Source organism: Talpa occidentalis, unplaced genomic scaffold (assembly GCF_014898055.3).
Source record: "Talpa occidentalis isolate TD23 unplaced genomic scaffold, MPIMG_talOcc4v2.1 talOcc4.12, whole genome shotgun sequence".
NCBI lineage: Eukaryota > Metazoa > Chordata > Mammalia > Eulipotyphla > Talpidae > Talpa > Talpa occidentalis.
The window spans coordinates 32,167,389-32,193,528 of record NW_023601212.1 but is presented as its reverse complement, the minus strand read 5'-3'; the positions used below and the strand labels follow the sequence as shown (position 1 = coordinate 32,193,528).

The window sequence follows — 26,140 nt, the reverse complement described above, 5'->3', positions numbered from 1 at the left end:
TGCCAGCCTTTCCTTATGAAACCCGCACAGAGCACTGAGCCAGTCAGAGTCCAGGCCTGCACAGAGCTTACCATGGTGGAGAATCAGGTGAGAAACAAAGAACTGCCTGGATTGTTTGAAGGCCAAAATAAAGCAAGGCAGAAGGAATGAGTGAGTCAAGGAGACGCTGCAATTTTGAATGGGTGCTGGGAAGAATAAAGAACCAAATAACCCAGGGCTTCCCCGGTGGCGCAGCGGTTGAGCGCTGGGTTGCGAAGCTGCCCGCAGCCTCTGCAGCGCCGGTTCGATCCCCGGCTGCTCCCCGGTCACCGGGGAGGGTCCCACATGGTGTGCAGACCTCTCCTGCCGCCCGCTGCTCCCCTCAGCAGTGTGCTTCGGTCCTCCTGCCTGCTCTGCTCCCCGCTCTGGCTCTGGTGAATTCTCTCACCCTCCCGCGCTTCTGACTGTACCCAGTGCTTGTATAAATAAATAAATAAATAAATATATAAATTAAAAAAAAAAAGAACCAAATAACCCAATTATTAAATGGGCAGCAGATACCAACAGAAAATCTAGTAAGAGATGCAGATTCATCATCACATCTAGTAAGAGATGCAGATTCCATCTCACACCAGTGAGGAAGAAACATATTTAAAAAAAAAACCAACGAGTTTTGGAGAGAATGCAGAGAAGAAGGAACCCTATTATACTGTTGGTGGGAATGTGAACTGGTGCCCAGCACATACCATTATGAGAAGTAATTTCTAGACTGACCTTAAAAACTAAAATAGAAATACTCTATGGCCCAGCAATCTCACTCTTAGACATCTATCCAAAGAACATGAAACCATCGAAACAAAACCCCACGTGTTCCACAATGTTCACAGCAGCAATGTTTACAGCAACTAGGGCATGGAAGTAGCCTGAATGTCCATCAGTGGACAACTGGACCAAGAAGTTGTGGCATGTCCACACCTGGAGTATTATACGGTCATAAGAAAGGATGAAATGCAGCCATTTTAACAAAATGGAGGGAGTTTGAGAAAATTACGGATAGTAAAATGAGTCAGGATATTAAAAACAAAGACTGGACCTTTACATAGCTGACAATTTGATAACATAAACACACTTTGAAAATGAGTGGACCTCAATAAACACCCCGAGGACTCTGAGGTGGGGGGGGTGGAGAGAGATGGCCAAGGGATATAAAAGATGGTGGTGAGGAAAAAAATTAAAATTAATAAAAAAATGAAATTTCCAAAGCCATGTCAGTGGGTGGTGAGGGTAGTAATGTGCTGGCCACGGCTTAGGAGAGAAGGCGCGAGGAAGGGACTGGGGAAGCCCCAGTGGACAAGTGGACACTTAGTGAAAGTGAAGCAGAGAAATACAGAGCAGCCTCTGGACAGGGCAGTGGGCCAGAAGGTGATCCAGTAGCAAGAGCAACTGGAGGGTGCAGGAAGAAGGGGATGTTGCTGGAGCAATGCCAGCAGGTAGGTGAGAAAAGGGGCTGAGTGACAGGTGTGGGCATACCAGGGAGAAGCAGAGGAAGGGGATTGGAGCGCCCTAGTTACCACCGGACTCTCACTGCCCAGCCAACTGTCCATCACAAGGAGGTTTCACAGACTGTGGTGTGACTGGTCAGTTATCTCTACAATCTGGGCAGGATCTGAATGAGCCACAGGATCCTAACAGGATGCCCGGGCTCCCTCTGCACAGTCCCCTTTCTACACATTCAGAGAGCTTCTGAGGTTCCCAGCTCACTGTTTCCACATCCTGCAGTCTGTAGCACACTGCCAGGGTCCTGGGTGTTTAGCAGAAGGGGGAGGCCAGCTCCGGAGCAGGCTGTGACAAATCTCTCTGACACAGACTCTCCAACACTCTGAAGCCAGTGCCTCAGGGCCCAGAGCCATGTAAGTGGGAGAATGAGCAATGGAGAGCTGTGCAGGTGGCTCTGGCTGGTCTGAAGGAGCATGCACAGTCCACAGTCAGGCCAGGGCCCTGCCCCACCCCAGCCCCCCACATGGCTTCCATGCAGGTACCTCCATCCACAAACCCCTTGCTCAGGCCGTCCTTGTTGTCTGAGGTCAAGAGCAGCTCCACAATGCCCCGGTCCTCTAAGGCCTGTGGCAGGAAATAAGACATGTCAAAGTCTGCCACTCCTCAAACCATATCATCCAGTGGGGAATGCAAAAGAAGGGAAGAGGTTCAAAATAAAGCATTCATTTCTCTGCAGAAAAAGGAGAGAGACTCCCTGTCTGCTCACCATATTCCACCAAGCTCCTATCAGCTGGAAGTGCATCTGGGGTAGGGGCAGGGTCTGGCCGGTCTGCAGTTCCCAGACCCAGAGGCGGCTCAGCAAGACCAGGTGCTGTGCTGTCATGGAAACTAACTGCAGGGCTCCGGGGTGGTCAGGGTGTTCAGGACAGCCCCCCTTTAGCCATGCCAGGAGCAAGCAGCCAGCCCCTTCCTACACGGGCCAGGATGGGCTCTGGACAGCAGCCAGGCAGTCACATGCCCTGGGGTCCTGCCCGCACCCAGTGGAACAGGAAGCACTCCTTGACGGACATAAGTCAAAAGATGAAGAAGTGGGAGAATACACCATTGTGCTGAGGGGCAAGAACCACTTTGCAGCTCCACCAAGTGCTACCATTTATGGAGCATGCACAGTCGAGCCAGGCCTTCTGTTAAGCACTTTACATAACTCTCCTGTTCAGTCCTCAAAAAAGTTATTACCCGGAGAGCTGGATAAAGTGTTACTGGCTGAGAGCTAATGAGCCAGCATGGACCTGAACCCAAAGACTCTGCCGCCAATGGGCTGCACACTCTTTTGGGTCAGAAACCTCAACAAGGAGGATTTCCCTAGACTTTTCCCCTCAGACATTATGACAAGATTGCTTATTTCAACCAAATTATTTAGGAAACGGGGAGGCTGAGAGATAGATAATCTGGCGGGTGAATAAAACTCATGTCTAATCCCAGAGGCAGGTGGGCAAGAACAGAGGGACCCAGTTCTCAGGAATCACAGCAGGTGCAGGACTGCAATGCATCTGGCCAAGTGGAATTCCTACCGAAAGCCCTGGGCCCACCTCCTCGCAGCTCTCCCACCAAGCGTCCTCTGCGGTCCAACAAAGTCTGCTTAGGATGCTACCTGCCCATGCAGCACTGTGAGTCAGGAAGGTGTGTGGGTGGACAGTACCCATCCTCCAGAGCACTATCCACACCTGACTTTTCACAGCGTCCTGACTGCACACTAGAACGGATATTACTACTTCCCTGGCACCTGCAGTCTGCAGAGTAAAGTTAAAGCCTGTGTCATCTCTCACTGCATTTCCAGGCAGAAGTCTGGAGAAAGACATCTGCCCCCATGGTACACATGATGAACTGAGGTACACAGAAAGGAGGTAACCTATCCAATGTTATCCTCCGCTGATGGTATCTGCATGTGCACACCCCAGAAGTCACATGGCAGCTCAGAAGGGGAATACCCCCAAGAGCAGGATCCTGTCTCACAGGACAGCCCTTTCTCAGAGACCAGGGAAGTGGGACTGACCAGGAAAGTTTCCCTCTCCTTTCCTGCCGCTCAGTGATCCAGAAAGCACCTGCAGGAGAAGCCCAAGCACCCAAGCGTCTGAGGGAATGAGGTAGAGCAAGAGAAGCTCTCCAGTCTGGGATTTTTCTAGTGAATCAAAAAGATGAAGCAGTAGGTGTGGTCCCACTGAGGCCGTGGCTGGGCTTGACATTAGAATTGAACTCCCCTCTGTCCAGCATTAGGAATGACCCTCTTCCTAGAAGCTGTCTTGCTCCCTTCACATGGGGCTGTCTGTAAGTGAGGAGGGGTAAGAGTGTTATGTTCGAGCTGGAGCACTGAGCCTTGGTCAACCAGTTTACAAAGACTGAAATAATTTCCAGACATGCTGCCCAGGACACCAAAGATCAAACCAAAGAAGTTTTAATTGGCTGGATTCAGTGAGGCCACCTAATGTTTCTCCACCCTGGCTGAAACTTCTCTATACCCCCAAATTAATGCCTATGATTCTAACCAAGTCTTATTAAATATTTACTGTGTACCTAGAACAGTACTGAGTCATGTGGCCTCATATAGATGCACAATTCACATAGGCAATTACTCTCATTAGTTCTTTAATAGAAGAGAGAATGAGGTTTAGGAAAATTAAGGCATGTAGTCAAAGTCTTGGTTACTAAGATACAGAAACCAGACTATTAGCCTGTTCTTCTGAGCATTACTTTAGCCCCTGATCTGCCATATATTAAAGCAGTGGTTCTCAACCTCACCTACTCATTAGAATCTGATAACTAAGTAACATCCCAAAGATTCTTATTTAATCGCCATGGTATATAGCCCAGGCATGGGAATATTTTCAAATTCACCAGAAAAAGTCAGTGTGTAGCCAAAGCAGGAAACCGCTGTTTTAGATGCAGGTGTGAAAGTAGTCTCTAACCATCACCACTCCCTGAAGCCAACCCCTTTACTCTGGGCCCCTGCAATGCCATGTGTATACTGAAATCCCAAATTATACCCTATCAGTAAAGGCTTAATAAGTGATGACCTGTTGAAATAAAAGCATAGAGAAGGGACTCACTCATTAATAAATGGTGCTGGGAGATGTGGTAATAACATGAGTAAAGTACTAGACACACGTGTCACATCAGAGCCCATAATACACCCCAGAGGAAGACCTATGAAAAAATGTAGCGATGACCTCACCTTCTTGATATAAGGCATATAGGCAGGATCTTTGTTATAGGAACCATATTCATTCTCCACCTGCACAGCAATGATGGGTCCTCCATGCTTATACTGGGGAAAAAGATAAATAGTCAGAAGTTGAGTTTGTAGTGTGAACTGAACAATCTGAGTTCACCGTGCCTATCACCAATTACTAGCAAAACATCACATTTGAAAACAAAAGATTGAGGGCCTCCCTGGTGGTGCAAGGCGTTAAGTCTCAGCACTATAAAGCTATCCACAGCCACTGTAGCACAAATTCAATCCCCAGCCAGGGTGCTAACCCACATGGCAGGCCTCTCCTGTCTTGCCCGCTGCTCCCTTCAGCAGTGTATTTCAGTAGATCCACCTGTTCTGCTCCTCACTCTGTCTCCGGTGAATTCCCTCACCCTCTCCCCCACCCCTGCCGCCACCCATGGCCTACAGCTCAGTTCTTATATGCATAAATAAGTGAAATAAATTTTTGAAAAAAAAAAAAGAAAGAAAACAAAAGATTGAAAAGGTTTGAAACGTAATTGAGAATGACATCAGCAAGACATGGAGTATGAAGCTACAGATCCTCATTCCCCCATGAAAACATCACATAAACAACTACAGACTAAAATAGCTTTGTGGGAGTTCTGGACACTAGTCAAATGTCCAAGCAACAGTGACTGCTCGGTGAAGAAAAACTCACATTCAAAATGGTCGGAAATTTCATGGTGTTTTTGCTCACCTTTGCCCCACCCTCCCTGGTGTAGCATGGTGTCATCAGAAGGAAGCATCCCAATTACCAGTTCCCTCCCTCGGGACTCAAGGATCAAAATGGAACTTGTTTGCCATGTTCTGTGGGCTTCCCAGTGGACTAGTTTCTATCTCATATGACTTGGAACTCAGACAGGAAAAGTCAGTATAGGTTCAATCTCAGATTGGAAGCCATGGAAGGCAGAAGTGGGTCATAGCACATGAAAATTTCAGGGGACGACAGGCTCCAGGACACCTGGACACAAGGGATGACGGGCAGCAGAATACCATAGACTATATAAGACTCCAAGAAGAAGCTGGGGTGAGACTCTTTGCATAAATCATCCAGGGGGAGTTGAAAAAAAATATATATATATGCCCAGAAAATATCTGGAGAGATCTTAAAGTCTTCACCCCAAGTTGATCAGGAGACCACTAAATTATGAAGATCCACCAATCTGCAAAGACTGGGAGAGGTAACTGTTTCCAAACACCCAATTTAAAAAAAAAAAAAAGACATACAAAGAAATAGGGAAACATGACTCATTCAAAAATTTAAAAGATTGAAGTCATTCAAAATGTTTTCTCTAGTTACAATAGAATGAAACTAGAAACCAACAACAGAAAGAAACTGGAAAATTCTCAAATAAGTGGAAATTAGCACACTCTTAAACAACCAGTGGCTCAAAGAAGAAATCACAGGGAAGTCAGAAATTTTCTTGAGATGAATTAAAATGAAAATACAACATAGCAAACTTACGGGATGCACCAAAGTAGCTCAAATCAATAAGCAATCTTTTCATTTTAAAGGATTAGAAAAAGAGAAACAAGTGCAAAGTTAGCAGATGAGGGAAATCATAAAGATTAGAGCAGAGATAAAAATAGAGAATGGGGGGCGGGGAGAAAAAAATAAATAAAAATAAAAATAGAGATAGGAAAACAGCAGGACAAATCAACAAAGTCAAGAGTTGGTTCTTTGAAAAGACCAACAAAAGTAGTTAGAGTGATTTTAAAAAGCAGAAAGAAGCTCAATTAAGTAAAAATTTCAAGAAAAAAATAGATTTTGCTCCCAATTTTAATAAAATGGATCATAAGAGAGGAATATGATCAACAAACTGGATGACCAGGATGAAACAAACACCAGAAATGCCTTATGTATCAGATCTGAATCTGAAAAAGCAAAAACTCTGACTAGATTATGACTAGTAGGAGATTGACATCAGTCCTGCTCAACTCTTGTAAAATAGCTGAAGAATGGGGAACACTGCCAGACTCATTCCATAAGGCCAGTGTCACCAAAACCATAGAAAAGACCCCAAGAAAAATAAAGGCCAATATCCCTGAAGAATATTGATGCAAAAATTGTCAAAAAAAATACTAACAAACCAAATTCAGCAGTGCATTGATATTACATCATAAACAAGTGGGATGTGTTCCTGAATGCAAGAAGAGTCCCACAAAAATCAATGCACATCACCACATTACCAAAATAAAGGGAAGAAAACCCACGATCACCTCAAATGATGCAGAAAAAGCACTTGACAAAATTAAACACATTTTCAAAAAAACACTCAACACATTAGAAAAACCAGAAAGCTATCTCAACATAATAAAGGCTGCCTATAAAAAGTTCACAGCCAACATCATATTCAATGGTGAAAGGAAAATGTTAGAGGAAAGCTTTTCCTCTAACATCAGGAACAAAACAAGGATTCCTGCTTTCACTCTTTCTATTCAAGATATAATAATACTGAAGGTTCTGGCCTCTTAAGTAGGTTAAAAAAAGGGAAGAAAGGAGAGGACGTGAGAAGAGTGGGGAGAGAGGGAACTCAAGGGAGAGAGATTCCAAATTGAAAAGGAAGAAGTAAAACTATTCTTCACAGATATGACCTCTTATGTAGAAAAATAAAATGTAGAATGATGCCACACGTACAAATAAATCTATTAACGCCAACAGTTACAGTTATTTCACTGCAAGGCGTGATGTCAGCCCTCGGGGCTGTCTGTCCTACAGCACTGCCCACCTGACAGAGCCCTGAAACAAGTCTCTACAAACACTGTTGTCACGAGCCCCCACCCTGCGCAGGGGTGCAATGGGGCAGCATGCGGTGCTGTGTCAAACAGAACTGGGTCTGAGAGCAAACCGAGGACGCCCCACCACCAGCAGGGAGACAGGAGAACAAAAGGGGCCTGCTTGCTTTTACCTGGAGCGGCACCACTCTGGACATCAGGTGGTCAAAATAAAGGTCCACTGCTTCGGTGAAGCCCTTGTAAGTTGTCCTTAGTCTCATGCCAGAGTCCTGGAGTAACCAGCTTGAATAAAAGCGGGGTGAATTAGTCTCACTGTGTGTGGGTTTGCTCTCAGCAGGGTGGTGCAGATGAAAAGGAAGGTCATGGCGCTCAGGGAAGTCAGACCGTTGCCTCCCACTAGCTCCACATAGCAGGGAGCCAGAGGATCACACCCGCTGAGTTGGGAGAAAACACTGTCACCACTGCCCTCAGGCCTGTCTCCTGCCAGGGACACCGGCCAGGGAGGGATGGCACCTTAGGCTTCACGCTGCAGGTCTGGCCGCTCAAGTCAACGTGAGGAAAGCTCTTCAGGGGACTCACCCTAGGTCCGGTTTCCAAGCCCTTGTGCTACAATCTCATTACAAAAGGACGAGGCCAAAGTGGTGAGGAAACACCGCAACCAGGAAAGGACACAGACACAGCCTTCGGTGTCACCCAGAAAAACAGCCTGGAATAGAGACTGAGCAGTAACTTGCACCCTAGCCCAGCCGGCTGCTCCTCGATGGCCGGAGGCTCTTCCCATCAGCTTCCTCCACTACTTGGGGCTCAGCTCGGGAGGACCTGGGGAGCAAGGGGAATGCTTCCCCCAACCCATTCGTGTGGCCACGTCCCCAGATGAACGGGGAGCATTCATGCCAGAGCTGGAGTCAAGGCATCTCTCCTTTTCAATTCCATTTTCTTACAGGAGACTCTGATGCTGCGCTTGCCCCAATTTGGAAGGAAGTCCTGGACAGGGTCAGAAAATGACTGACTTCTGTCAGGGGAAAATGGGAGAGAGAGCAGCTTCCTCTAGAGGGACACATTCACATCCTGCTCCCATGGAGCAGGTCTAGTTTCTAACCAGTGAGGGATCCCCCTGTTCTCAGCTCCCAGCTCAGTCCAGGGTGTGCCCACGTGCCCAGGCCCAGGTAAGCAGGATCTGAATGTGCAGAAGCAGCCAGCGAGGGGTCTGCGTGATGCTTCTAGCTAAGAAGCAAATCCTGGGCCCTCCTGGGAGGGGAAGTCACCGGCTGAGCAGGCAGACAGCAAGGCAGAGGACACTGCTGACACAAAGATTTCTAATCCCACCTCGGGGGGAGTCTGGCTAGGCTTTGGGCTCAGCCTTGTTGAGGGCACCTTTGCCATACTGAGCAGCAGAGCTGGGGTTCTCCTGGGTAGTACAGGATAGGGAGACAGAGGCTGCCTAGGGAAGAGCCGGGTCCACTTGAAACAAGAAAGAAAACAGGACCTCCCCGGTGGTGCAGCGGTTAAGCGCTGGGTTGCGAAGTTGCCCGCAGCCTCTGCAGCGCTGGTTCGATCCCCGGCTGCTCCCCGGCCACCAGAGGAGGGTCCCACATGGCGCGCAGACCTCTCCTGCCGCCCGCTGCTCCCCTCAGCAGTGTACTTCGGTCCTTCTGCCTGCTCTGCTCCCCGCTCATGCTCTGGTGAATTCCCTTACCCTCCCGCGCTTCTGACTGTACCCAATGCTTGTATAAATAAATAAATCTTAAAAAAAAAAAGGAAAGAAAACAAGGCTGGGCTGGAGGTGATGTTACGGGGGGCCGTTCCCCCAGAGACCGCACTCCAAAGCAGCCTTCTCCCCTCTTTGGGCGGCAAGGAGTGGGAGGGGGCAGGCCGGCCATCCCGAACCCCACAGGGATGGAAAAGATCTTGCCTATTAACAAAACAGTTTTTTTTCTGGAAATGAATGGCAATACTGGTGAGGATGAGGGAAGGATGTGGCACCAGGCACTTCCTGTCCAGATTTCCGCACTGACAAAGGAGCACTCTGCTGACCTCTCTGGAGCATCGCCAGACAATTCATTAGGTTTCAAAATAAAACAATAACAAGAATTTGTTTCTCTTATACTTTATCAAAATTCTTGCTAATGCTCCTTAAATAGACCGGGTAGGTTTGGTTTTTCCCGTCTTACACACAGGGCGAGCGAGGTGAGAGCAGTTAAACGATTAAGGCCCCACGCCCAGCCAAGCACAGGTGAGAGAAAGGCCCCGGGCTGCAGGTCTGCTCCTGCTTATGACCATCACCTGGAATCAGACGGGACAACCACAGTGACATGTTTGAAAATGACTCCCTTTGGGTGCCACTTATTCTGAACAGAAACTAGAGTAAGAAGGAAAAATACACTTTATTAGCATTTGTGTAGCATTTTGCACAAGCACACAGACAGACTCATGCCCCCTCTGGAGCCCCTCACAGCCCTGCTCACCTGGGCAGGCCCCCAAGGTCGATCTCACTGCAGATGTAGGGGCCCGGACGCAGAATCACCCATAACCCGATCTCTGCAGCCATCAGGACAAAGGCCCTAGGAAGGTCAATGTCAGCAGCCCTCGGGACTCCAGAGCAGAGGGTGGGGATGAACCCAGCACATGGCAGGGTGGGAGCTCCACCAGGGAGGTGGGACTGAGGGGGAGGTCACCACCTTCTCCCATAGAGCAGGGTCTCCCACCTCCCATTACAGGCCCAGTGGGGCTGAGTTCTCACCAGCTTCCAGGCCAGGACCAACAGTGGAGCCCCACTGGGGGTGCGAGAAGAAGGGCTTCAGAAGAGGGAGGGTCCTAGCAGTGAACCTCACCCCAACAATCTGCTTGCTGCCCAAGAGGGACCAGCCCTGTTCCAACCCAGGTGGTTGGAACTCCCTGGTCAGCAGTGCCCACACTGGGGACTGGGCACCCCTTGGCTGCACTGAAGAGGCCTGGGCTCAGAGGCAGTAGACCCTCAAGTCCTGAGAGCAGCAAGGCTATGGCTGCCGAGCATCTGGGTCCTGGGTACAGAGCCTTTCAAGGCGTCCTGAGGACACACTCCACGGCCCAGGCTCTAGCTAGTCCCAGCCCAGAGCCCAGATGCGTCTGTGATTCCTGATCCACCCCAAGGAGCCCGCCACCTCTTCCCGCCCCGGGTGGGTGGCAGAAGCAGCAACCGCACGTACTCCAGGTCCAGGTTCCCAGAGAAGTCAAATTTTCCTCTTTCTGGCTCATGGAGGTTCCACGGGACATAGCTGGGATAGAAAAGATAATTATAAGTTTGAGTTTTTCATTTATTTTACTTTATCTCCCAGATTACCTTCTTTATCCCTAAAACCCATTATGATGGTTGAAGACATATTTCGTAAGTACACTGTCTTAATGACATTAGAACTGGAACCCAGAACTAACTGAAGGGATCCAGGGGACTCAAGAATCCCGGGCAAGTCCCTGGAGGACTGACTCTACCAGTCTCTGTAGACGAAGCCAGAGAAGGCCAGCAGGACCTGGGTGAGGCATAAGACACGACCACGGGTCAGCACGGACATCGCTCTCCCCTCACCCATCTCTCCTCTCCTCTCTTCATGTGAGATAAAGTAGAAACCTTATAGAAACATCTGTTAAAAGTAGAGTAAGAGGAAACCTCAATTATCAGCTACTTTTACAGAAGCATCCAGAATTCCAAAACTTGTAACAGAAGGGAGGTTCTAATTCTAAAGATAAGGAACTGAAGTAAGTACTTTAAGGAGTCCCACCCAAGAGGCAGGTGTGGACTGATGTAAAGTAATAGTAATGGTGGGTGCTCCTTCCCTGGACCCCACTCACCCTGGGGCCTCTCTAACTACAAAGGATACGTTAAAATAAAGGGAGAGGAGCCTTGTTTGCTTTTGATTCAGAATGGAGAGTTCCACATTTAAGCAAATAGAGATTATCCTGCTTTTATAAAGCAAAATGCAATATCCCCACCAGCTCCTGGACATCCATCTGTGTGACTGAACCCCCAGGATCAGAATTTACCTATGCAAATAAATAGATCCTTTTCAGTAATCTTCTATGGAAAATTATTCCCATTTGTTTCAACTATGCTGTCTTAGCTCAGAACATTCCCATAATTCTTATTAGAAACTGACTCAGTCAGTTCATAAACCACCCAGAAAATCCATAAGCTTGATTTGTAATCACATATTTTCACCTGAAGACAAAATGGACCAGCCTGAGGACCTAGACTTATATCCAAAGATCTGTTGGCGGTCCAAAAAAATAAATCCACAAAGGGAAAGGTTTTTCACAGCTGAGCATAATTTTTAAGTGGTTCATCAATTCAGCATATACTGGGGTACCGACCACAGGGGCTGATGCTTGAATGAAAGCCACAGCATTCAGAAGGTCACTCCAAAAATGAACGATGCCAACATTTGCCTTCTCAGGTGACTATTCTGAAGACTACTCTTGTGGGCTATATAAATTGGCTGCATGTACACACTATATGACTAATGCTCTGTCTTCTTTAAACTTAAATTCTTGCTTCAAACTGAGCTTCCTGCCCCAGTGATGCCTGAAGGAGTTTCAGGCATTGGTGTCATCAGAAATTATCCAAGCTCAGAAGGCCAGGAGATACCCAAGATCAAGATAACTGGGAGGCTAGTAAACTCTGAGGCTGAATGTGCCAATACCAGACACAGCAATTATGACAGGCTGTTCTGATAAACTAATTCACTTATGACTGTGTTCAACTCGCTATAAAACAGTCAGCTAGAGATGAGATGTTAGAATGGTTTCTTCAGGGTGATATGCCTACCATTCTCAGATCATTGGCCCACTCTCTAAATAAACACACTTCTTATAGATTCAATTCCTGTCTCTGCTCATTGGCATCAGTAGTGACAGGCAGCAGAACCCAGCATTTCTGGCAACATTACTGCAATAGAATTTAATTATCTATGGTAATGTAATCATCACCTACATCCATCCTCACAACTTCACTATATTCCTTTGTACACCACTGTTCTTTCTGTTCTTCTACACCTTTTATGTCCATTTCATATCTTTCTCCCCCACTAACCTGGAGGGCTGTGGGGATTAGAAGAAAGGGAGACTGTTTTACCCATCAGATCTAAGCAGAGGGGCTGGGCTCGTTGCTCCTATGTTTTTCCTCATTATATATATATATATATAAAATATTATAAATTATATATAATATATATAATAAAAAGAAGCTGTGTGTGTATATATATATATATATATATATATACACACACACACACAGCTTCTTTTTAGAGGCTACTCAGATCCAGGATCCGCCATCCATCCTGACAGGATGGAGACCCCAAGGCTGGGTTCCCTTAAACAAGCCCAGGAGGCAGATGGAGATGTCTTACTGGTAAGGAATTTAGAGGCAGCACTCACGTGGTGAGGGTATTCAAGCCACAGGCTCTCATCTTCAGCAAACGGTCCCTCCAGTATTCCTTGGGCACCCGGAAATAGTGCATAGAGCCCCCAAAGATCCAGAAGGTGGAGTCTTCCAACATAAAATTTTGGCCATTGGCCTGAAGCCCTGTGTGCCGGTGTGTCAGCCACAGTGAGATCAGATTATGCCAGTCCAACCTGCAGAAAGAAGCATCTGGAAGCTAGGAAGCTTGTCCTCAACAGTGATCAGGGGCACAGGGGAGAAGAGGGGGGTCCTTTCCTCCCTAGCAGACCCTCAGCATTTCTTTAAAAAGAGGGTCTGCTTCAGGGAGATGGGGGAAAAATAGCCACCCTCCTTCTTGGCCAAACTTGGAACAATAATCTTTTTTGCACACACTTATTCCTAGGGGCCCCACTGCTGGGAAAGAGCACAGACATGCTCAATGTCGACACTTCACAGGAAGAAGGACGAAGGGCACTTTGGGGAGAGGGGCTCTTGGGGGGCTTTGCTGCTGGGAACTTAGGGATCTGGGGAGCAGGTGCAGCACACAGGTCTCTACAACGGACAGCTCTCTGGGCCATTTGCCTATACATTAAAGGGGCAACTACCTGGAATGCACCAGTGAGCCACTTTGTGGCCACAGTCGCCCAGCCTGAGGTGCAGACACCTGGAAAGAAGTATCTGGGTTAGAAACAGCTTCTAGTCATATCATTTGAAGATCCAGTGTCAGCCAACGAGAGCTCAGCACCACAGAGCCCCCAGGAGAGGCTGCAGGAACATCTCAGTTCCTGAAAAAACACCTCACAGCATCTCCTTTTTGGCCCAGGGAGGCCCCTGAAACAGACCCTTAAGACTCTGCCCCTAGAATCCCTCCCTCTCTTCCTGCACAGACTCCCAAGGGCCTGGAGGGAAGGCTAGCAAGAGAAACTGAGGAGCAGGAAAGTTTCCAGCCAGGAAGCTTAGGAAAATGGGAGACAAAACAAGAGCAAACTGTGGCTGGCCTTTCCATCCATTCGGTAACCCTGCCTGAAACTGTAGCACCGAAGATGCGCTCTGCTTCAGTAATGAATTCAGTCAACACTGACACATTGTCCAGAGGCTGTCATCCCTTAATAGAAACAGACAGAGACATCTCCACCCAAAGTGGGCTGGAGCAGCCACCTTGATTCTGGATTCCACAGTTCTCTGTGCCCTTCAGTGGGGCAGCCGTGCAGATCAGCAGCATGTCACAGGGGCACAGGGCACATGAATGAGGCACACCCCAAAGCTCATGCTCCCTCAGTATCCTGGGCTGTCTGGCCCCTGCTGCTCTCTCTCATCACCCCACCAACAGTCTCCTCCCGCCGGGTTCTCCTGTGTGCCAGCCAGTTTCTCCTGCACCTGCAATGCCAAGTGCTCCCACTGGGAACATAAACTTGCACACCCCATGGTGCAAAGCCCCCCGATCCCTGCTGCCAGCGGACCAGGTGTTTTTTACAGCATACTTCTGTTGCTCAGGAAGCTCACTCCCACCTAACCCAGCCTCTCCAAACCAACATTTTATGTGCCCATGAGGAATTCTGGCATACAGCCTTCTTCACTCCACACTCACACAATCCAGTGTCCCCTGTGCTGCAATAAAAACTCAGGCTGCTGCCAGGGTACATGACCCATGTTGTCACTCGGGGCCACTCTCAGAAGGTCCCACACTTGGTTTCAGATACTCCACTATCCCCATACCAAAATTTCTATTAATTTTTGGGGCCTCCCTGGTGGCACAAGGGGTTAAGTCTCAGCACTATGAAGCTATCCGCAGCCACTGCAGGATGAGTTCAAGCCCCAGCCAGGGAGCTACCCACATGGCGCGGCAGGCCTCTTCTGTCTTGCCTGCTGCTCCCCTCAGTAGTGTATTTCAGTAAATCTGCCTGTTCTGTTCCCTACTCTGTCTCTGATGAATCCTCTCACCCCACCCCCTACACCTCTGGTCTGTACCCCAGTTCTTGGCATGCATAAATAAATCTTTTAAAAATTTTTCTATTAATGTTTAAGCAAGGGTCTCACATTTTTATTGTGCACTGTCCCAAAAACTAGGTGGGCAGGCCAAGCGGTGACAGAGGACAGTAGCAGGAATATACAGATAATTGTTGAATGTAGAAATGATCTAAGTCATCAGGTGAGACCAGAGAAGTTGTTATCCAGAAGGTGACATTGCACTGAGTCCTGAAAATGAGGGTGTCGGAGAGCAGATGACACTTGGCACAAGCATGAAAAGGGAAATTGAGATCTTTCTAGAACAGTGAGAATAATTTGCCTCTCATAAATATGTGGGATATGTACTTTGCACATCTTTTCTCATAGTAATTTATTTGCACATCTTTTCTCAGAGTAATTTATTTTTGTCGTATTTTATAAAGTGACAGTGTAGAGCCAGTGGAAAAAAAACAGTTTTCTCAGGGTTTCTTCTCAGGCTGTTTTTCACCATGACCTTCCAGCACAGGTGGCCCAGTAAATAACATGTAGCCTTGAGATGTAGTCCATATGTGCAGAGAACAGTAAATAATATGTAACCTTGATGTATAGTTCATGTGTGCAAACTCCTAATTCTGTAAACTAGGCATAAATCTAGCCCTGAGTTGGCTTTGTCTACAAATCATACAAAAGTTAATAGGGCTTCTGGGGAGAGGGGAGCACCCACTGATGGACTAGAGCCCACTGCTACAGCCAGCGTGGGGAGGGGAGTTGCGGGGGGGTGGCAGGGAAGTGGGTTCTCCTGCTGCTGCTATTGCTGCTGCCAGGGGTGAGGGGCCCCTGGAGCCCAAGGGGGCCAAGAGAGTCCTAGGGGGCCTCAGGGTGCTCCAGAGGCCTGCCACTAATAGGGCTGAGATGGGGCTGCCACCACCCAAGCCACTGGGCCAGGCTGCACCCACCAGACCATCAGGACTATTGCTACCTGTGTTATCTCCTAATGCTGTAATAAAGCCCCACATATGGGCTTCGTGACCTGTTTCTCATTTGCTGCCATTGAGAACTGGGCAAGCTTATAGCTAAGGCTCTCCCGACAGATTGGAAAATAATAAAGTTTTTAAAAGGAAAGAAAAATGATACTGCCCCACGTACAGAATGAGAAGTTCTGGTCTAGATCAGAAGCAATGGTCTGGCTGTGTGCAGTCATAATGTGAGAGATGTGCGCACAACGTACTGATGGTTCAGTGGACCAGTGGACCAGATGGAACTCAGTAACCAGGTGGAAGCAGGAAATGTAGGAGACCAGAACACTATGAAATTACCCCTCGGGCAGCCTTCTCAACATTTACTGGAAATCAGATACCCCAGAAGAAAGTTTGGCTTTAGCCACATTGTTCTCAAAGCTGGCAGCATATTTGAACCACCTGAGAAACTTTTAAAACTAAACAATGTCCCAGTCCCACCCCTAACAGATGAAGTCTCTCCACAAGTGGGGCACGGGCACTGATATCTTTTTAACCATCCTTTATAGATCCTAACAGGCAAGACTGGGAGCCTCTGCTCTTGGAAGAGTTTCTAAGGTAGGCCTAGGGCCACGGTGAGGGCCCTGCAGGTTCAGACACAGAACAGGATGCCAACCGGGCAGGTGCTGTCACAGGCAACACTGGTCCCTTGCAAATTTTGCCCAAGACCACTCATGGTCAAAGAATACTAATTTACCAGCTCTTCCCTACTTCTCACAGCCTGTTGAAGAGGCTGTGAGCACAGCAGAAACAGGAATACAGTTCTGCTACATTATAGTTGCAAGTGTTATTATAGATGATCCGGAACCTGATCGATCCTTTACTACAGGGAGTGAGAAGTTCCCTGTTCCCAGTGACTTATAAATGGCATTTCAGAACACAAATATGCCAGAGGACCACCTATATGAGGGAGGGAAGACAAAAACAGTATCTGCAGGAGGATGGTCCTGACCCTGCCCTTAGTGACGCTATCACCTTGGCTGGTAACACTAATGCTGATAGCAGGAATCTCATCAGCGAAAGGAGCTAGTTGTCTGCACAACAGCTGCCATTAGGGTCAAGTGTAAATGAAATACCCTATGATGTGCTAGAAAAGAATCTTGTCACTATTTGAAATAAATTTATTTTAGCATGCTTTGCGTGTCAGAGAGAATAGCCTCAGTGGGGATTTTATATCCCTAATGGGGAATAATCCCAACCTTTCCATTTCATCCCATTTAACTTAGCATCTAATTATATTTTATGTTAGGCTTTGTGCCAAACCATCTTATTCCAGTTGCTAAAATATTACAATAAAAGATCTATCCACTGGGATCCCATCAAACCAACCCAGCCCCTCCACCAGGGGTCTGCAGCCTCCCACTGCAGGCAAATTCAGCCTGCCTTTCCTTTGTGCAGGTGCAAGCTAAAAATGGTTTTCACTGGTTGGGAAAAAATCAAAGGAATAATATTTGGGGATACAAAATTATATGAACTTCATTATTTCAAAATCCATAGTTAGTTTTGTTAGTATCCACCCCCATACACACACACTTATTTACATATTTATTGTATATGACTGCTTTGGGGATACAATGAAGTGAGTGCAATAGAGACAATATGGTCCCCAATGCACTATCGGATCCTTTATAGGAAAATCTGTCCACCCTGCCCTAGAGGATGAAGGCCCAGATACCAAAAGGAGGCACAGGCCCTCCGTGGCCACTGGCAGGGCCTCCTTTTAGACACCACTCTGCTCCTTCTCCTTTGGAAACCAGTTTCCAACTTACTGGCTGTGTCTGAAGTTCCCCCACCTCCAACACAGTATTTTGGTCTCCCTGGGTTTAGACCAGGATCCGCCCCAAAGAACCACATCCTGCCTTCAAGTCCAGTACCAGCTTCCTGTGCTCCCCACCATCTGGGGTCACCTAAGCTAACAGGAAGAACTGGATGGACAGATTCTGTTCTTAAAGACAGGTATATTGACTGTCCAGTGATGAAAACACACACACATGCCTGTGCACAAACACACACACACACACACACACACACACAGTTTTTAAAGACAGTAAGAATATCATTCAGCTCTCACTCCAGATAATGATCCTTAATCACTGACCAGAACATTAAAAAAAAAAACCAAAAAACACTGTCTAGATCTTCACCATGGATAGTATTTCTTGTTTACACGTGTGTCTCCCCTGCAAGCCTCCCCCCGCCAACCCAAGTGCATAGCTCTGCTAGTAATGCGCCAAAATCTGTCCCTAGCTGACACCAAGGCATTAGGAAAACTCCAGCTAAGTTGATGACTCCAGGTGTGCTCGGCACCTTCCGAGGACTTTCATTTGGAGTTTATTAAGAAAGCAGAAATTGAACTATTTTAAACAGACCCTAAGGTTCACGTTGGCAAAGCTCTACTCTGTCCCATCTCCTTTTGGTACATAGACAGAGAGTCTGTTCCTGATAGAACTTAGCCTTATTAGTGTCTTTATAGCCTTTCATTTTCTAGATTTTTTAAGAACTATTTCTTTTCAGTGCTTATTAAGAGGCATGAAATTAACACTGCAAATGACAAAAGTTAGCTGTTACTAAATTCCAAATTTTGGAGAACTCAGCTATTTCCTTCCTGGAAATGTTCTAGTTGGTTAGTAGCCAAGTTTTTAATACATTAGTAAAAGGGATGAATTCACTGAGAAGATGAGGAGGACATAGATTGAGTTTCTCCAGGGAATTCACTGTGAAAATGAAATGACATATGTTAGCTCTTCATCTATACAGCACAATGCAGACAATGGTCATTAACACCAGGAATCATAACATTAATAGTCACCTTCATATATGCCTGAGTAATTAGCTCAGCAATAAGAAACACAAGGAAATACAAACTGTGTGGTGATATCTGATTTGTTTTAAAAGTCAGAGACTTCACTTCTAATTTGGCTTATTAACAAGGAGCTTGCTAAGGAAGCCCTGCTGCTGCTCTTCTTGATGGGCAGCTCCTTCAGGATGAAACTTTCCTTTTTTTAAAAGATTTATTTTATTTATTTATGCATACAAGAGCTGGGGTGTGGGCCAGAGGTGCAGGGGGTAAGAGGATTCACGGGAGAAAGAGTGGGGAGCAGAACAGGCAGAATGACTGAACAGGCAGCATGACTGCTGAAGGGAGCAGCGAGTGAGTCTGGAGAGGTCTGCTGCACCATGTGGGTCACCTCCCTGCCCATGGCTCCAACCCTTGCTGCAGTGGCTGCCAATAGCTTTACAGTGCTGAGACTTAACCCCTTGCACTACCAAGGAGGACCCTAGGATGAAACTTTTCTTGATGAGACCAGACTCTTCTGCCTCTTTCTGGCTGAGGCTTACATGAACACTTTCCTCTGGAATTTCCAAGCCTATGTATCTTGGTTTCATTGTAGGATAAGTAACTTTTCAGTCCTAGAATAAACTAGGCAAGCTGAGAACAGCAGGCCTTGGTCACAGCCCTGACTCACCATTAAATGTGCTCTGCTCAGAGCTGTACTCTGCTCGTAGTCTAGAAGGTTCTGGAAAAAGGCACAAGTCAGATTTCTGAAGGAACCTCACACAACAAACCCTGTACATTTCTGTCACTACCAAGTGCTCAATAGGCTATAATGGAACATTAAGCAGAAGATGTGGGTCCTGAATTCCCCATGGTAAGGAGTGTCATCAGGTGGTGAGTGGGGAGAGAAGCCAGATGCAGGGCCAAGCCTGCTTCTACTATGTACTTAGTACTGGAGTGGATCATGAGAACAGGGTCGTGAGGGTCCAGGCAGGGTCCTCCAGGTGGAATTTTGAATGGGAAGGGCAGAGAAGCAGGTGACAGCCCCCTATCTCTTCTGGGCTGGGGGCAAACTGATTTTCTACTCTCAGGGGCAGTCCAGGCTGCTGGCAGAAGAAGAGCCAGAGCTGACTGAATGTTCTCCTTGAATAAAGTCTGTTCACCAGGGCAGTTCTGGAATGTCTCTTGCCATGCCAGAGGGCATCCATCCCTGCCACCTGTAAGCATACAATTACCCAATTACCGATCTTGGGTCTTGGTGGAACCAGGCAGTTTCACCCGTGGTCACAGCCATCTCCTCCAGTCTCTGTTGTCCACATGCAGTCAGACCAGACTCAGACATGCTGGATCCCCACAAGCGGACAGAGCAGAAAAGTGTGCTGGTCAACCTCTGCGTGTGCTAGTCTCCAGAGACCATGCAGTGATCCATAATGGCAGGTTGGCCCATGGCATGGACAAGTCAGGTGTGGAGGGAGGGATGTATAGAAGTTATGCTCCCATTCCCAGACATAAGCCCTTGCTGTCCTGGGGCGGTTCTTTCAGCTCAGTACATAACATGCATTTGCTAATCTCACATGATGGTTTATGAATCCAATTTCCAGGTGTGCTGTGACCCCATAAAGACCACCCTAAGCTGAGGTGTAACTGAATCTGGTGCAGGGCATCATATTAAGATACTTGTCAAATATCCTTCATTCATCCAAGCAGACATGGCAGCCACCATTATCATTAGAGCCACCATTATTTATCTTGACGCACAGTAGTGTCTTCACTTGGGTTTTAAATAAAAATTTTGATTCATGACTCTCAAGATTCTGACACCCATGAGGTCCAGTTTTCTTGGACATCCTCTCCCCCTGAATGTTGCATTTGGGGTTATTTCATTCTTACTAGTCTTCAGCCCTGTGTACTACTTCCTCGTTATGAGAGTTTGAAGGCCTTGGTAAGGACCTGTCCTCTCTTTGGCCAAGGCTGCTCAGTGCCCTTAAGGTCCTTTCCATAACAGTGCCTCCTGGATCCACTCTTAAGCCCCAAGAACTGCAGCCCCAGAAAAATGTCACCCTGTCCCTGTGCCTGGCCCAGCTTCCTGTTCATGCTCCTTGGCCAGAGCCCATTTTTGCTCCTGCTTTGCTGGGAGAAGCATTAAATATTTCCATGGGGCTTAGACCTGCCAGTCAAAAAGTTCCTACACTCATTTAGCAGAGATGTGAGGTCATTTTGCAGCATTTTGCAGTCTATGGCACTGCTGCAAGCCTGGCACCTTGTCCATCCCTCTGCAAAGGCCTCTAGGTAAGCAGTGAACTGGCCAGCACCCAGGCTTCAGCAGGGCCAGGCCAGAGGCTGCCTCAATGACCCAGGATTACACCAGTGGTTCAGAAGGGAACATTTTCTAAATATGGTAGGAAGTTTGTATGTAAGCGTATACTAGACCAAACCCTTGAGACCCAATGATGAAATAACAAAGAACTTTCATTAACCACATAACAACAACAAAACTCATCCTGATGGTATTTGACACTGTACCTTCACTTTGGAAAACATTTCCATGGATAGCATCATAAGTAGGAAAAGTATTGTATCTCCACCTGCAGAGAGGTGAGACCTGTGTTAGATAACCCTAAGGGCTCTACTGACACAAGACGATCTTGGAGATACTTGTGGAGTCGGGACGAGATGATTTCACAAACAGGAGACAACATACACATGGCAGATATGTTCTGAAATCCACCACAAGGGACTGCTCTACACATATATATGAGAGGTGATGGTTCTTATAAGACATAAAACCTACCCATACATAAAACTCCTACACATAGAACAGAATTTCCCCTCAAACTACGCAGCACAAAAACACCTTTACACTGACCAACAGCAACAAAATGTGCTATTTTGAATACTTATTTTAATTTACTTTCATTTACTCATTTTCAGTGTCTATCAAGACTGAAAATGAATCTCTCCTTGAGTCAACAATTTAAAGTATAGAAATATATCCAACAGATAACTCACTGCAACTTTGTTGGCAGTAGTTAACAGTCGGCCAGCAATCAATGCCTATCAATAGGGGGCCGTTTAATAAATTATGTGCCTAATGGACAAATGGGATATTATATATATAGTTGTCTTCTAGTCTATATATTCTCTATACCTTCTCTAGAATACCTGTGGGGAAAACTATTATCAGTTATCACCTCTCCTGGGGCAGGGGGTGCCTGAGGACTGGTAGTAAGGGTGTGTTATTTTCCCTTTTAAGTTATTTGAATATATTATTATATACTTACTCACAAAACAAAGTTTTCCAGAGAAACAGTATGTTCTCGAAAGGACTTGCCCAGCTATATTGCTGAGCGTAGGAATACAGAAGCAGTGAGTAGCAGCTAAGAGTCCCTAATCGTAGATCCCATCAAGAAAAGTTTGTCTAATTATCATGAGCTTCTAAATACACCCTGCCCTCCTATCTCAGGAGCAGTCCCACATAATGGGGCTCTTTTTCAATATGCCCTTTTAATATCCAGAGCAATTTGCTTGAACAAAAGATAAAGCTGGGTGGAATAAAGCCCAAATATTCCCACCCCAAGTGAACTCTGCTGCATGATGGGGTGGAGGGCAGGGGACTCCAGAGTCCTCTCCAGTACTAAATGTTCTACAAAGATCTCTGAGCTTGTGATGACTTGAATCTTATCAGAGAGTACTGAAGGTGACATAATGGAACTCTTGAGTCACCTCATCCAAGACTAAGTGTCCCTGTTTCACTTACTACTTCCTTGACCTGAGATAGAGAACTCTGGCCGACTTCTGATAAGGCTATGCAGTTCTTTGCTCCACACCTCCTGGCTACCTCAGTTCCTTTCAGCTACCAATACACAAATGGTGTCCAAGCTCCTACGCCAGAACACTCTGGTCCCCTTCAGCTGCTGGTCAAGCAGGTCCTATGAGAACCCCAATGCCAGGTGGGTGGCTCTGACACCCTACCTCTGCCTGAGTGAGCTCCTGCTTAGGTCACCTTGCTTCCAAACTGGTGTCAAGAGGCAGTAAAAGAGAAACTTCCCAGAAGCTGAATACTTCCCACTAGAAGATGAAAGGGACAGCACACAAAGGATTCCAACATTCCAAAGACTATGACTCAGGCCTCAAGCAGAGCTGAGTCCTACCTCCTCTGGCAAAGCTCATAAAAACAGTTACCTCACAGGAGCCCAGGAAGAGATGCACAATTGGCCTGCATTCCCTTGGAAGACAGCACTGGTCATGAGGGATCAAAGTGACCCGGTCATATTGCCAGATTATGTACCGTCACAAAGGGAGAATTTGATAGGGTCATGTCCTTTTCTCTCTTAGAAGAGCCTGGAGCCTGGGTGCCAGGGAAAGCCAGTGCAGGACAGTGAGTGAAACACAGTGCGCAGAGATGAACTTATCTCTGCAAGTGCACAATGGAGGCTGCCTACCTGGTGACCTTCCTCTCTCCTGACTTTCGCCAGCTAAGTCTCAGGTATGTGAGACACAGAGTTGATTGAATTAATGCTCAGTGATGCATTTAAAGCAAACCTCATGAGAAGGAACCAGGCCTTGATAATATCAAACAGGCATTCTTGTGTCCATGGAGTGGGAGGAGGAAGGGAAGGAACCAGCTTGAAGAAACACACATCATAAAACTCAAAAGAATACACTAAATAAAAGAAGACAAACAAAAAGAACACAAGCTTCAGGATTACATTTCTACGAAACTCTAGGAAATGCGAAGCACTGAATTATGGCAGAAAGCAAGAGATCAGTGTGGTTGGGGACGTGTGTGACAGTTACACTGCAGTGAGGTCTCTTTTTTGAAAAGATCATTGCTCAAGCTAAAACAGCCTAAGGTTAAATTCCTCCTCAAAAGTCAACTTGATCTTCCCATTTACTGGACATTATATAACCAAACACCTATGACTGACAATGAACTTCACCCTAAGGCAAATTTCATGGAAGAAACAAAGGCCACAGCCAAGTAGCCCCTCCCTGCCCCAAATACCTGCCCTCTGAGGCACAGGAAAAGGGCTGATCCTGATCCCAACAGCTCAGCTCCCTAAAGCTGCCAGTAGAGCAGACAGTTCCCATATGACCTATATTCTACTGTCCACAGCCGCCTCCCAGCAACAGCTGGGAAAGGCACCCATCTCTCACTCAGTTAACAACCGGGTCAAAGTTGGCAGAAAGAGAAACAAAGAATACCTCCTCCTCTGGCCTCCGGAGATCATGGGCAGAGTCCAGACCAAGCCAGACAGAAGGACTGGGCAGAAAATACCCATGACAGTGACAGAATCAAAAAGATGCCCCAAAACACATCCTCTAAAGGACCCTAAAGGATGACACTGAACTTGGTTGAGAGTCTCTCTGGCCTGCAGAAAAAGAAGAATGAGAAAGTAGAGAAAGCAGAGAAACAATGACTTTCCTAAGCATTTCAAGCTATTTCCACAGGCTTGAGCGCTGGCTCTTTTTTCCCTGCTGCTAACCACTGGGTAGCATCCAGGTGGGACATAGTTAGCTCACCCAGGAGAAGTGCAGGCTTCTCCACAGACCAGCAGCTGCCTCTCACCTCATCTTCTGTCCCATCAGACATCAACAAACACCCAGACTCCTTTTCCTGTGGACTATTAGGGTGACTACCTGGCCCACCTCAAGTGCTTCCGTGCAGCCCCTCATAATGACTTTTCTGGATTCCCTACATGGGCAACTATATCCTGTACCTCCCACAAGAGGCAAACCATGTGCAACCTGCACCTCTCTGACTTTTCTCTCTAGAAATGGGCTTCTTCATATTCTGCTGTAGGCCAGAACATGTAATGCTTGGAGTAATTCTTCTGGGGTTTTCATCAGCCTTGCATGGAGAGGGATGCTGAAAAACCTACAAGGGTCAGGCTAAGTCTTCTAAAAGGAATGGGTAAAGATCTTAGAAACAACTGGGGAACCAAAATGCCTGGTACATTTTCTAAGTGAGAAGAGCACCATTTCCTTCTCCCAAACAATGCTGTGGCATCCTCACTATCTCCAAAACGAAGAAGAGACAGAAGTTCTGAAAAGGGATAAATGGAAGAGTTCCTGAATGTGTTCTTGTGGCAGCAAAAAAAATTCAGATATTTATCTCCAAAAATCTCCCTTTCTCCCAGAGGAAGTTCAGAGAAAGTTAAAAGAGGGATAAAAAAGAAGCAAAAGATAAAATTGAGGGTGGAGTACCTGCCCCAGTTCCAAGGCTCAGCCTCCAGTTTCTCCAGTGTTAACTTTCTGTGCTAATGCATTTGATCCTGCTGGTCTGTTTTGAATATGGAAAGTGCCAGGCATCGACCTGAAAGATTTGGTCAGGGCTGTGGAATCCTATAAACAGAGACCGTTTGGGAAAATTCTGGACTAGGACAGCCACAAGGGTTGAAGGTTAAATTTTTCTATCACTAAACCCAATCACCTACCATAGACAACATTTTGTAAGAAGATGTGCAGAGAAGTGAGTTTGGTGACTGTGAATGGTGGGAGAGTGAAGAGAAACACGTCAATCGCAGCCAATTAACCCAGGCCTGAAGGTCCCGGAGGGCTGATGGGACATTCCCTGCTGAGCACAGGAGAGCACAGGACCTCTGGCCTCTCTGAATCTGAGAAGTCTTCCAGAAGGCTCAGTAGGAAATGGGTGCTGGGAGAATAGCAGAAGGGGGGGTTTCCCAGGGGCGGGGTAGTGATAGGGGACACCCAGGTGGGATCAGAAGGCTAGTTCCTCTGACCTTCCCAAAGGTCTGCGAGTATCTACCAGGAAAGCAAAGCCGGTATCACAGGCTCAGAGTAGGGAAGCTCTAGGGGACAGACGCCTGGGGAGTGTCAGGGCAGCTCCTGGTGTGGTGTCACCCAGAGGCCTGGATCTCTAGGCAGCAGCAGAGTGCCTGACGGCGCAGAGGGACTACGGGGTGCTCGGGAGCTTCAAGAAGAAAGAGGAGACCGGAGGGCAGTTCCCCGTGGGAACTCGGGGTTCGCGGGTCGCGGTACAGGAGGAGTCCTGGCGCCGCCTCCCTTAGGTGAGAGGGGAGGCGAGAACTCCAGGTGTGAGGGCAAGTGTGTCTGGAGTCAGGTAAGTACGGGTGGGGGTCTCTCACCTGCGAAGCACCAGGAAGCTCAAGATCACCAGCAGCAGCAGTCCGAGTGTGCGGCCGGGTCTCCGCCGGACGCTCCACGTGGTCATCGCGCGTTCGCTGCGCGCTGGACCCAGGTTTCCACTCCAGTCTGCACTCAGAGGCGCGCCGGAGGCTCGCGCGGGGGGCGGGGCCACGCGCTGGTCGCCTAGGCAACCGGGCCGCAGCTGGCCGGCCTGCCGGCTCTCATTGGCTGCGACCCCGCCCCTCCGCGCCGCGGGGCCTCACGTAGCAGGGGCGGCCCCCCAGCCAGAGGTGGGGTGGCTGGGGGTGGCGGGGGGTGGCGGGAGGCTGGGGGGGACTGGGGGGGCTGGGGGGTCGGGGGGCCGGGGGGGCTGGGGAGGGCTGGGGGCGCTGGCTGGCGGG

At 47.5% G+C, this 26,140-nt stretch overlaps 1 protein-coding gene across 2 annotated transcripts in view; it reads right to left on the bottom strand.

Annotated features, from left to right (window-relative positions):
- The window catches only part of LOC119240883 (beta-galactosidase-1-like protein 2), a 41,361-nt gene extending 15,467 nt beyond the window's left edge, over positions 1–25,894 (bottom strand). Inside the window, exons 1-7 of one of the 2 annotated variants that reach the window (XM_054693231.1) lie at positions 25,739–25,894; positions 12,887–13,084; positions 10,666–10,734; positions 9,946–10,041; positions 7,654–7,762; positions 4,706–4,798; positions 2,019–2,100 (exon numbers count right to left, since the gene is read on the bottom strand). In XM_054693231.1, coding sequence (XP_054549206.1) covers positions 2,019–2,100; positions 4,706–4,798; positions 7,654–7,762; positions 9,946–10,041; positions 10,666–10,734; positions 12,887–13,084; positions 25,739–25,824 — 733 coding nt within the window. In that variant the 5' untranslated portion in view covers positions 25,825–25,894. The remainder of the gene's footprint in view (positions 1–2,018; positions 2,101–4,705; positions 4,799–7,653; positions 7,763–9,945; positions 10,042–10,665; positions 10,735–12,886; positions 13,085–25,738) is intronic. The other variant, XM_037505672.2, reaches the window with a different exon arrangement.
- Between the last annotated feature and the right edge of the window lie 246 nt (positions 25,895–26,140).